This window comes from Rhinichthys klamathensis, unplaced genomic scaffold (assembly GCF_029890125.1).
Source record: "Rhinichthys klamathensis goyatoka isolate OS25496 unplaced genomic scaffold, OSU_Roscu_1.1 h1tg000111l_1, whole genome shotgun sequence".
In the NCBI taxonomy this organism is placed as follows: Eukaryota; Metazoa; Chordata; class Actinopteri; order Cypriniformes; family Leuciscidae; genus Rhinichthys; species Rhinichthys klamathensis.
The window spans coordinates 13056882-13069564 of record NW_026606649.1 but is presented as its reverse complement, the minus strand read 5'-3'; the positions used below and the strand labels follow the sequence as shown (position 1 = coordinate 13069564).

The following is a 12683-nucleotide window of genomic DNA, read 5'->3' as shown; positions in this document are numbered from 1 at the left end:
ACACATGTCAACAACACCTGCGTCAAAATCTGAATTTAACCTGCTGTTATCATTTTTACCAATTTTAAACAAATTAATAATCTTGTCAAAAAAATAAATAATTAAAAGTGCACTTTTTAAATCTGTTCGTAAAAAAATTCATCCCTCCTAGATATTCCACGGTCAACTGGAAGTGGTTTTGTTGGAAGAACAGCAGCAACTCGATGTGCCACGATGTGGAAGACCACGTAAAGTCACAGAGCAGCATCACAGAGTGTTGAGGCGCATGGCACATAAAAGTTGCCAATGCTTTGTTGATTCCAAAGCTGTAGAGTTTCAAACTTCCATTGGGATTAATATCAACACAAAAACTGTGTGGTGGGATCTTCATGGAATGGTTTCTATGGTCGAGCAGCTGCATGCAAGCCTCACATCACCAAGTACAATGCTAAGCATCGGATGGAGTAGTGCAGTACTTCTCAAAGTCCGGACTCCGGTCCGGATCCGGACCCGGAGGGAATTCAATCTGGACCGGCCTCCATTTCGTATCAAGAGCACTAATTGTGTGTAATGGATTAAAAGTGTGGATTTCCTACTTTGATAAACGCATGTTAAAATCATTTGTTTCGTTTTGTTATGTCTTTTTTGAGATGGTCCGAAATTAAAGCGAAGGCGAGATATTTAACGTTTTCGTCCGTGATTTAGTTGCCATGACATCCAGTGAGCGTATGATTTTTGACGTAATCGGGCGCGACGCGACACTTCAAGTTCACCGCAGTAAGCGTTTGAATGGATTTGAGGATGGCATCGTCCAAGAAAAGAAAAGTTGACGGAGAAAATAGAGTTTTTAAAGATGATTGGACCGAGAGGTATGCGTTCATTTTGCCCCAATCCAGCACGAAGCCATTCTGTTTAATTTGTAATGAGACAGTTGGAGTTGTGAAGAGTGGAAATGTCAAACGACATTATGAAACAAAACACAGACATTTTGAACAGCAATATCCACAAAATACAGAGGTACGGACAGCAAAACTACGACAGCTAAAGTCTTCATATGAATCAACAAATAAGTTGCTTGTGAGAGCTGTGACACAGCAAGAGAGAGCTACAGAAGCATCTTTCCGAGTGGCCTGGGTACTAGGCAAAAACAAGAAGCCGTTCTCTGATGCAGAGATAGTTAAGGAGTGTTTAGTGGAGATAGCAGATGCTTTGTTTGAGGGAAAGGAGAGACAGGAGATGTCAGAGAAATTAAAGAAAATCCCACTGTCCAATGACACTTCAACCAGGAGGACAGAGGTACTTGCCCATGACTTAGTTAAGCAGTTAACTGATGATATCAAAGATGCACCCTGCGTTTCACTTGCGGTGGATGAGTCAACAGATGGCACAGACCAAGCCCAGCTATGTGTGTTTGTCAGATACTTCAGCAAGGCAAAGGGGACATTCTGTGAAGACTTACTGGGCCTTACTCCACTCTGTCACACTAGAGGAGAGGACATCTATGAAGCTATCATGCAGATGCTTAATGAACGGGGAATTGATGTCAAGAATATTGTGTCCATCACTACTGATGGTGCTCCAGCCATGATAGGGAAGGAGAAGGGAGCTGTTCAACGTCTGAAAGAGGAGCACTCCGACCTGCTGACATACCACTGTATTATACACCAGTCCGTGCTGTGTGCTAGCCTTGGAAAAGAATATTCAGACGTCATGGAAACTATTATGAAGCTTGTGAACTACCTGAGAGCATCCTCTGCCCTTCAGCACCGTCTTCTGCGGGCATTCCTGACTGAGGTAAGAATTAATTTGACTTTTTCTACTGTGTTTTTGTGTGTGTGGGTCAATAGGGGATTATTAAGTGATGATCACACACACACACACATACACATACACATACACATGCACACACACACACACACACACACACACACACACACACACACACACACACACACACACACACACACACACACACACACACACACACACACACACACACACACACACACACACACACACACACACACACACACACACACACACACTGCTGCAGAGCCAAAGCATTTAAATCTTTAACAATTTTAATCAATGGGAAACTAAGGCATAATTAATGCAGGAAATGCTGAATATCTCCCCACTGACTAATGTTAAGTCAACCCTTATTTCACAAATGTTTTTTTATTTATATAATAATTTTTAATTGTGAATAAAATGTAGGAGAAAATGTAATTATATGCATTTGGAAGTATTAAAGGTTGTCATCAAAATCTACTTACAACAGACTTAAACCATTTAAATTTACAGAATTTACAAAGATCATGTATTTATTTATTTTTATCTTTTTTCTTTCTCTTATCAGGTAATGCTGCTTATGACGACTTACTCCTCCATAACAATGTTAGGTGGCTGAGTAAGGGAAGAGTCTTGGAAAGGTTTTGGGCCATCAGAAAAGATTTGGAGATGTTTTTGTCCCAGCAGAAGAATGTCAAAGCCAGGCATTACTTGGATTTTCTGAGGGATGATGACAGCATGGAGCTTGTGGCCTTTTTAGTGGACATAACATCTCATCTAAATGAACTGAATCTGAAGCTCCAGGGCCAAGGCAACACAGTGTGTGATCTGATGGCAGCAGTACGCTCCTTTGAAAGGCGGCTGGAGATCTTTAAGAGTGACATCACAGGGCCACATATCCACTTTCCAACTCTTCTCCAGCAGACTAATGGCAATCACCATCGTCACCATCTTTCCTTTTTGGAGAAGCTAGCTGAAAATTTCAGGATGCGCTTTGAGGGGTTCAATATAGGCAGACAAGTGCTGCTCTGCATTCCATCTCCATTCCTGGTCAAGAATGTTGAGGAGTTTTCAAAAGAAACCAAGAGCATCTTCCCATGGGCAAGCATGGCATCTCTGCAGACTGAACTCATTGACTTACAGGAAAATGTGGCTTTGCAGGAAGTGGACTGTGACACTCTTACCTTTTGGACTAAAATGGTCACAGCTGAAAATTTCCCCAATCTGCAGAAAGTAGCCATCTGTGTTCTTACCATGTTTGGGTCGACCTATCGGTGTGAGTCTGCATTCTCAGCAATGAATGCTGTAAAGAACTCATACCGCAGCAGCTTAACTAATGAACATTTAGGTCAGTGTCTCCGTCTGGCAACCACACCTTTTGTGCCACGTTTTCGGCAGCTGATGGGAGACAGACAGTGCCATTTCTCACATTAGACTGTTCTGTATTTTGCACCATGTTACTTTGGGCCTACCTCTTGTTGTGTTTTGTTAAGAATTTTTTTTGAATTTTTTCAAAAACACCTTATTTTTTAAATAAAATGATTGTTGATTTTTTTATGCATGTTTATTAAAAATAAGTTTTGTAATAACCAATAGTTCCGGACCTTTGACATTGATGAAAATTCAGATTTGGACCTTTGAATGTAGACTTTGAGAAACCCTGGAGTAGTGTAAAGTACTGGACTATGGAGTAGTGGAAAGGTTCGGTGGAGTAATGAATCACACTTCTCAGTTTCGCAGTCTGATGGACAAGTGTGAGTTTGGCAGATGCCAGGGGAATGTTACCTGCCTGACTGCATTGTGCCAACTGTAAAGTTTGGTGGAGGAGGGATAATGGTATAGGGCTGTTTTTCAGTGGTTGGGCTATGCCCCTTACTTCCAGTGAAGCAAAATCGTAATGTTTCAGCATTCTAAGACATTTTGGGGAATGCTATGCTTCCAACAGTTTGTGGAAGGCCTCTTTCTATTACAGCATGACTGTGCCCAAGTGCACAAAACAAGGTCCATAAAGACATGGTTGGATGAGTTTAGTGTAGAAGCACTTTACTGGCCTACACAGAGCCCTGACCTCAACTTCATCGAAGATCTTTGGGATGAACTGGAAGGGAGATTGTGAGCCAGGCCTTCTCATCCAACACCAGTGCCTAACCTCACAAATGCTCTACTGGATAAAAAGAGAGAAATTCCCACAGAAACACTCAGAAATCTTGTGGAAAGCCTTCCCAGAAGAGTGGAAGCGGTTATAGCTGCAAAGGGGGAACCGACTACAAATGAATGTCTGTATTTAGAATGCAATGTCAATAGCCCCTGTTGGTTTAATGGTGAGGTGTCCCAATACTTTTGTCCATATAGTTATTCAACACTGAGCTAGCAATTTTAAACTGCATTATTTATCATTTGTTTATAAATTATTCTTGGATTTTAAGACATTAACAATAATGAATTCTAAGACATATATATATATATATATATATATATACTGTAGATATGTACAGTATGGACTCTGGAAGAGAACTGGAGGTGTTTGAGGAATACATTTCCCTGTTTCTCCCACCCCCGCTGGTCCCGCCCAACTCTGAATCTCCTGTTTCCCCACTGGTTCCACCTAGCCCTGAGTCTCCTGTATCTCTGCTGGTTCTTCCCAGCCCCATGTCGCCTGTCCTCCCTGTGACCCCTCCCAGCCTCCCTCTTCGACCTCCCATTCCCAAATCAGCCAGTTCCCTTCAGCCCCTCTGTATCTCCAACACCTTTTTGTGAGGAACTGCCTCGGAGCTTCAGTTCTACCAGAAAGACTCGGGAGATAAGATACTGTACAATAATGCATTTTATTAACAGCCCAGCAAGCCATATATGCAATAAAGTTCTTTGGCGTAGGCCCCGTCCATAACTCCCGATCCGAGGGTACGGATTCTGCATATCCTGCCTGAAGATGAAGGCAGGGGCGCAGCCGACCCCCCCTTGGGGTTTTGGAAGGGACCGACCTGGTGGTGGTGGAAAGGATGGAACGAAGACCGTCTTGGTGGAGGTGGGGAGGATGGTGGAAAGTGAAAGCGTCAGCATCTGCGAACTCAGACGAGTGTAAGTAAGGATCTTTTATACTTCACGTATTAGAACGCGATTGGATACATGAGAAGGTAATACATGACGTAACAATTGAGTCTTCCTGGCGGAACTTACGCTACGCTTTCATTTCTCCAGCTCCGCCCTGTAAGAAGGTTCCCCTGGCTATACTTCCAGCCTACGAACCCATCACTCCACTGTGGCCTATGGACCTATCAGCTCCGCAATGGCTCCTCCCTTCCTCAGCTCCACCAGAAACCATTGTCCTGACGGCTCCACTGGGCTCCCTTGTTCCTCCGGCTCCACTTTGGTCAGACGTCGTCCTGTCTATGCCTTCAGCTTTGTCTGGCTTCAGCCTTCTCTTTGTCCTCAGTCCCACCAGCTCCACCTCTCGGACGCTGATCGCCGCAGCTTCACCTCGGTCTCATCAGTGCTAGCTGAGTGGAGTGCTTCACCTGGGCTCCATCTCCAGTGGCTCCACCTCCATCAGTCGTCCCAAGGGTGTCGTCAGCCAAGTCTCCACCATGGCTCCTCCCTCCCTCGACTCTGCCCTGGGGCCTCTTTCTAGCTGGACTTTGGGTATCCATCTCGCTTCTCCTGCATGGCTCCTCCCTCCCTTCACTCCCCAATGGATTTTCTTGTTTGCCCCAGACTGTTTTTCTCTATCTCCTGTTCCACGTCCCCCTCCTGAGCCCCCGTCCTCCCTCCTCAGTTGGAACTTGTACGGGGGGAGGACACACCTTTCCCGGGGAGTTTGACAACCCCAGTCCACATTGACTTTAATTGTATGGACAAGAGCAGCCAGAACATTCTGCAAATCTCATTTTGTGTTCCTCTGAAGAAAGATAGTCATATGAGGTTGGAACAACGTACTGAAAGAGTGAGTTAAGTGATTTAAAAGACATACTGTAAGGTTTTTATATGGGGGGTGGTTGGGGTCTATTCCTTTAAGATTTTCTAGCTATTTTGACCCTTAAAATGTTTTAAATAAAATCAGTTGACATACATGATATGAAATAAATCACATTTTTAAGTTCCTTGACAAACATTGTGTACAGTGTTGATCAATCTTGAAGAGAATCGTCCATCACACACCAGTGAATGTTCTAGCAGCTCTGAAAGAGAGTTGAGGCCATAGGGTGTGGAGGAGTGATGTGACATGATTCAGAGAGAGCTGTGATGAACAGATGATGAGGTGGATGAGTGGAGGGAGAGATAGAGAGGAGGATGGGGTCTGTGTTGTGGAGGTGGAACAGTGGTGTCTGCCTCTTCAGAACACCACAACCAGCCTTATTAAAAAACTGAGCTATACCATTCCCCCTGCCTCCTGTCTGGTCCTCTTTCGTTTATCTTCTAAACTTCAAAAATGCCAAAATACTTTTTTATCCCCGCAAATTTGTGATATTAGCTTTGGAAAGTACAGATTTGTATTATTATGGGTTATTCACCAACTTATACAAACATTTCTTTTGATCTAGTAACCATTCAGGACAGTTTCAACAGATACTCACAAAACTGAGGGTGATGTAATGCTCAGCAACCATATAGTGTTTAGATTAGCAACGACACATAGCACATAATGCCAACAGCACTTTAGCACAACACATTAATCTCACAGTCTCAAGGGGAGCATAAACACACCTGCACATGCTGGGCGAGCCTGACGGGGAAAAGATCATGTCCAAGCAAAGGGGTCAGAAAAGAAGTCTGCAAATCCACCCTGCTTGCTTACACAGAGGAGACATTTCACACATGCCTGTAATGTTCCCACTGGCTGGAGACAGAGTTAACTGCTCGTCTGAAAACTTGTTTGTGCTTCTAAAAAGAGGGGTGTGTGGGTATGGAGAGTTATAATGCCGGTCTTTCTGTAGTTATAGGGATTGCGTAAACTTCAAATCCACCTCATTCTGGTCTTGACTCAGGGTCTGATACGTAAACAAATGGGTTACAGTAGTTGCAGGTTTAGTCTCAAGTAAGGCTCACCCAGGAACTGTGTAGTTGCCCTGATCATATTTCCTCTAAGCACTTTACTAAAAATATATCTACAAATTATACATTACCAAAAAAAAGATGAAAATACTATTATCTTGCACTCAATTTCTTCTAGTGTAAACAAAAGGAAAAGTTTAGCAGAATGTTGAGCCTGCTGTTTTCTATACAATGAAAGTGAATCATGTAAATACACTGTAAAAATGTGAAGATACGTCATCGTTTGATGTTTCTCAGACTGCCACACTAGTGAAACCCTGATTAGCATCTCTACCCTTACAAATCCATTTCAGGGAATTTGGTAGGGTTGCCAACCGTTCCGTATAATACGGAATCGTTCCGTATTTGACACATAAAAGGCTTGTTCCGTATTGAACTGATACGGAACGCACTTTGTTCCGTATTTTTGAGAATCACTTCAGTGCAAATCCATGACAGACGCATAGCTTCTAATATAGATGTTAGACAGACTATGATGAATGAACGAAGACCCGCTGCTATAATGGCAAATTCGGGGACTTGGCGCCACCTTGACGGGCTCTGACGTGTGACCAATGAGCCAACTCTACGTCATTACACGTCAGAGCCCGTCAAGGTGGCGCCAAGTCCCCGAATTTGCCATTATAGCAGCGGGTCTTCGTTCAGAGGCGCCCGCGCCATTGGATTGTATAGTTGCCGCAGCGCAGCCTGAGCGAGCCAGACGCTCAATGTGCACGCTGTGCAGCTGCAAATGCATTTTACAGGCTTCAGTAAATCGAGTAAAATGTGTTTCCGAAGACATTTGTAGGCTATGATAAGAAAAACTACTAAAATATTTGTAAAAAAATGTTTGCACCGGAAAGAACATTCTAGAAGTCTAATTCTATTGAATAAGTTCGCACAAGGCTACAGAAAACTGTTGTGTTTATTTTTCTTCAAATGCAGTCTAAGCCGATGAGTTTCGAATGTTATATGTTGTATTTGTTTAAGTTAAAAATAAAACGTATTATAATCTAAACAAATACATGGTTCATTTTTGGCAAAATGATCATGATAGCCTTTATATATCTGTGTGGTTAAGTCTTGTATATTGAATAAGCCTACTTTGCTATAAATATATAGGCCTAAGTTGCATTATAATATGATATAAAATGTATGAATTTCAGGGGGCATGTCACCACCACATCCCCCCCCCCCCCCCCCCCCCCCCCCGTTCCTTATTTCCATTTCAGAAAGTTGGCAACCCTAGAATTTGGAAGTGTCAACAGTTCCAACATTAACTGCATTATAAAGGAAGGGTTTTTAGAGACTTAAAATATAGTTTTATTTAGTACACAGTACAATATATGACACACTAAAAGGTCTTCATGAGCAAAGTTTGCAAGCACAAGTGCACTTGTGAAAAAGAAGTAACATACTTTTAAAATGAGTACTTATTACGATAATAATTTACATTAAAATAATATTTCCAAGTGCAGACTAAATTTAATGTTTGCAGTCACTTAATTGCATGTTAATTTCATTAACATGAAATTTCATTTACTGTGCTTTTTGATCTATTTTTATGTAAGTTTATAATTTCAATTTAAAATAATAAACATGAAACAAAAAAAGATATTGAATAACACACAGAGCTAAAATTATAATCAAGTACATGTGCTTTAGTCAACACATTAAATTAAGTGTAAATGCACATTCAATCTAGCACAATTCTTTTTCACAAGGGATATAAGAATTACAGCAATATTTTCAATGAATAAAGACTTGTCAAACAAAGACAAGAATATGGTGTGCAATTTGTAAGGATACTTTTCTGGTGCTTTTGTCCATTTTGAAGCTTGACAGCCCTTGATTACTGTATAGCAGTATGGAAAAGAACAAATTAATATAATTAATAAATTCTCTTTTTGTGTCTCACAGAAAAAGGAAAATATTAAATAGGTTTAGAACGACAAGAGGGTAAGTGATAAAAGAAGACTATAACTTTCATTTTGGAAGACACTATCCTTTTAAGAAGTGTTTGTAATTAGCAATATTACAATATATAACAAATAATTGTAATTAGCTTCGAGATACCTCCCTGAAATGACTTTTTGCAGGTTGGGATGTCTGAAAAGTGCATCTGCACTCACTCAATAATTTGTAGCGTGAGAGTGATACCAGGGTACTTGACAGATTTGTACATCACTGTAACGTGAAACTGTATATGCTAATAGTGTGTAGGGATAATCTGGCATGAAAGTGAACTGGACAGAGTTGGGACAGACTGTTCTAGCTTGCCTCGCCATGCACACAGCTAAGCTCTAATGAAGGACTTATGAGACCGACTGTTTAACATACATAAATCAGACACAAACTCTCTCTCACACACACAAACAAAAGTGAGTACAGTGAGATAGCTTCCATAAAATCATGAAATACATGGAAAATACTTGCAAGCATTTTTTTTATTAACAATGTGAACGGTGCTTGATTGTCTACAACAGACAGACAGACACACACACACACACACACACACACACATTGGTTTGCATTTTTTGCTTATTAATTTTTATGTTCTTAAATTATTTTGGAAATTTACATGGTATTTTACATACTTTTTGTTCTCTTTAATATGCTAATGAAAATCACTTTAAATTACCTTTAAATAAACTTGCTGTACAATGCCTAGGGTGTTCTAACTGGTTGTCAGGGCATTGCTTACTAGCGGAGAAGTGTAAGGTTGATGTAAGGCTGCTAGGGAGTTCTGATGGTTGCTTAATGATTACTTTCTTGCCCAAGTCAAAATACCTGACCAGTTTACCAAAACCCTATGTCTGTCACATATACACCAGGCTCCTCAGTCACCAACACGAAGTGCTCCCCCTCACTCGAATGCTATTTACCTGCACCTGTCTCTCATCAGCACCTCAATCAGACCTGTATAAGAGCACACAGCTTTCAGTCACTCCTTGTTTGGATACTCCTTTCGCTAATGGATACAGACTCCTTGGTGGTTTGGCCTGTAATTCTGATGAACTCAAGCTATCTCCAAGTATCCTAGAGCCATATCTCCAGTATCCTCCAACAATCTCTGTTTGGATTAAATACTCACCTGTTACCAACTGTGCTCCTTCAGTGGTGTGTGCTCTTCCCCACACTCCTCTCCATCTGCAACCGGACTCAGCTATTATACCTAGTAACCAAAAAATGATCATTATCGTCACCATTGAACATTCTGACTGTGCCGTTATTTACCTTCTTTGTCTTTCTGCTAAACGTTTAATAAATGCCTGTTTAGATTCTCTCATCTCTGCCTCTCAGGCTGACTATATTATGACAATGGAACTGCATAGAAGTTTAATAGTTAAGTTTTCAGATCTCTAACACAAATTATGATCTAAAGAAATAAAATATAAAATATTAATGAAAAATAATTATAATGTTTAATAATCTTATAAAATGATGAAAATACTGTTGTCATTATTCTATAAAAAAAAACTAATCTGAACATTGACAGCTTAATGATGAGATCATCTTAGTTGCAAATTGAATTCCAAAACCACTTATGCATCACATAAGAACATGAATTAAAAGGTAGAAAAATGTATTACACTAATCTGACTCTTTCCTCTTAGAGGAAATTTTTCTAGGATAAATGGCACAGCAAAAAAAAAAAAAAAAAAAAAAAAATCCTTCAATTTGCTGAACAAGAGACGTCGGTGATATAACATGTAAGCTCAAAGATTGAGTCCAGAGGAGAAACCACTCATTTAAGCTCCCGATTGAAGAGATTTACTGTGGCCTCTTTTCAGGGTTGGTGTGTGAAGTTGGTGCGTTGCTGTGAAAACTTGTGAGATCTCTTTTTCTAATACCAATGGTATTACTACAAAATCATTACTGGTGCTTGTTAGGCCAAACATCACTAAAACATTTACTTGTGCATATAGGGATCTACACAAACCCATAATACATTAATTATACCTCAAATTGTATAGGCTGTTCAATAAAAGTTTTGCTTTATAAAAGTCCAGTAAACCAAAGAGTCTCTAAAATGCGGTTTGAAATCGCAGGTGTTCTCTACATCACAAACTACCTTGTTACTTCAATGTGCGGGCGGGCTTTAGCATATCAATAACTATGCTCTGAAGCAGGGGGTCTCAAGAGAAGCCAGGTTATCCTGATGGTTTTTTTCTGTTGATAAGAAAAATCGGGTACATTTAGCAATATAACGGGTGAATTATGTATATCATGTACTGTATATTACGATGAACTATATGCCTTTCTCCACTGGTGTTCTGAGTTGTTCAAAGCGTTTGGATGTTGATTTTTAGAAGGCAGTTATCTGACTCTGAGATGATGAACGGGAACATGGTTTGTGTAAAATTACCAACACATTATTAGCTGTTTGATAACATAGTCAAGCAAAAGGCTGATCATATTAATTACCGTTATGTGTCCGACGTTGTAGAGAGCGATACACAAAACGCATTACCATTCTGATACTTGTATACGAGCCTGTATAATTCACTCTTCCACTTCTTGTGAATCAGTTTCTGGTTCAAACATAGCTGAATTGAACCAGTATTTCCACTTGCCATTGTGCAGCGTTTACTACAGTAAAGTTGACCAAGTGGATCTCTGAGCTGGTGTGAGTGAGTGGAGGCGGGGCTCATTTTCATATTCATGCATCTTTGTATATTAAATGAAGTTATACATTCAAGCTATTTTAAAGCATTAATAAAAAAAATAAAAATAAAAAAAAGATTTTAAATGTCATTTTGGTGATCAAAGATGAGTTCAAAGGGATAGATGAGTTTGGTGATCAAAGGGATACAATTATTGACTACAGGGGGTCTTTAAATGGAAGTGTATGAAAAAATTTGAAATAAAATGGAAATTCTTTGCACACAATGCCACACAATGTTTGCAAGGGGTAAAGGAAACAAAACGAAAACATATATCCAGCTAATGTTGTTGTTGTTATTGAATAATCACTTTTCACTGTAATAAAATAAAGGCGGGTGGTGCTCCAGGAACATTGTCTGCATTGGCAACATTTCTAATATTCAGCCCTGGGCACCCTCATAAACCCAGCTGTGCTTTTTACCATCTGGGTTCTCTCTGTTATTCGGTTTAAGCTTTGTTATCTCGATCCTCTCTTTTATTTTAAGTGAGATTCTGGGTGATTCAGCTGTGATTTTCCATGACTCAAGGTCATGTGCTTCTTCTCCATGGCAATGAGATCAGATGCTTCATAGCCACACCAGCCCTATAAGAATTGTCCCGTGTGACGGGGCTGCTGGAGCGCTGTGATGCCATCTCCGTAGCCACGGCATCACCCCAATCTGGAGGCCTATAAATAAAAGCTCTATTCATGGTGAATGAGGGTGTGTGCATGTCTGTGTGGTTGGGCGGCACATTTGCACACAATTCCCCATTGATTCCTGCTGTATGTGGACATCATGTCCAGTGGGGAGTCTAACGGAAATCAATTCAATACACATTTTCCAATTTGCCATGACGAAAATCACCAAAGGTTCACGTCAACAACCCTGTTCAGAATAGCTGAACAGTCAGTAAGCATTTCATTCTGATAAATAAAGACAGCTTTAGGCATGAGGTTAAAATCATTTTGGTCAAAGAGTTATTTATATTCTGGGCTTATTGATATGATCAGTCAGAAAACTTCCATTGCTAAAATACTGTTTTAAAATGGACAGTTGCATTTATCCAACCCTTCTCTCTTTTCTTCCTAAAGGCATATAATGCAACATTGTTCAAGCAGAAAATAGTGTCATGTTAGTTAGATAACATCCACCAAACTATAAAGTGACCTCATGAGCTCCCAGATTAGACCTTTTTGTGTTATGTCAAGAATATTATACATCACAAGTACTTCTATC

General features: G+C 40.4%; 1 protein-coding gene across 1 annotated transcript; it reads left to right on the top strand.

Moving 5' to 3' along the window:
- The first annotated feature begins 780 nt into the window (after positions 1-780).
- Positions 781-3204, top strand: LOC130087783 (SCAN domain-containing protein 3-like). Its single transcript, XM_056254260.1, has 2 exons — positions 781-1633; positions 2339-3204. Exons 1-2 carry the CDS (start codon positions 781-783, stop codon positions 3202-3204), a joined length of 1719 nt encoding a protein of 572 aa, XP_056110235.1.
- Positions 3205-12683: the final 9479 nt, after the last annotated feature.

Bases quoted from the DNA above. Each gene is read 5' to 3' on its own strand.
- LOC130087783 (XM_056254260.1), top strand. From the start codon at position 781: ATGGCATCGTCCAAGAAAAGAAAAGTTGACGGAGAAAATAGAGTTTTT. The intron at 1,634-2,338 runs GTATTATACACC...TTCTCTTATCAG, and splicing joins CGACCTGCTGACATACCACT to GTAATGCTGCTTATGACGAC.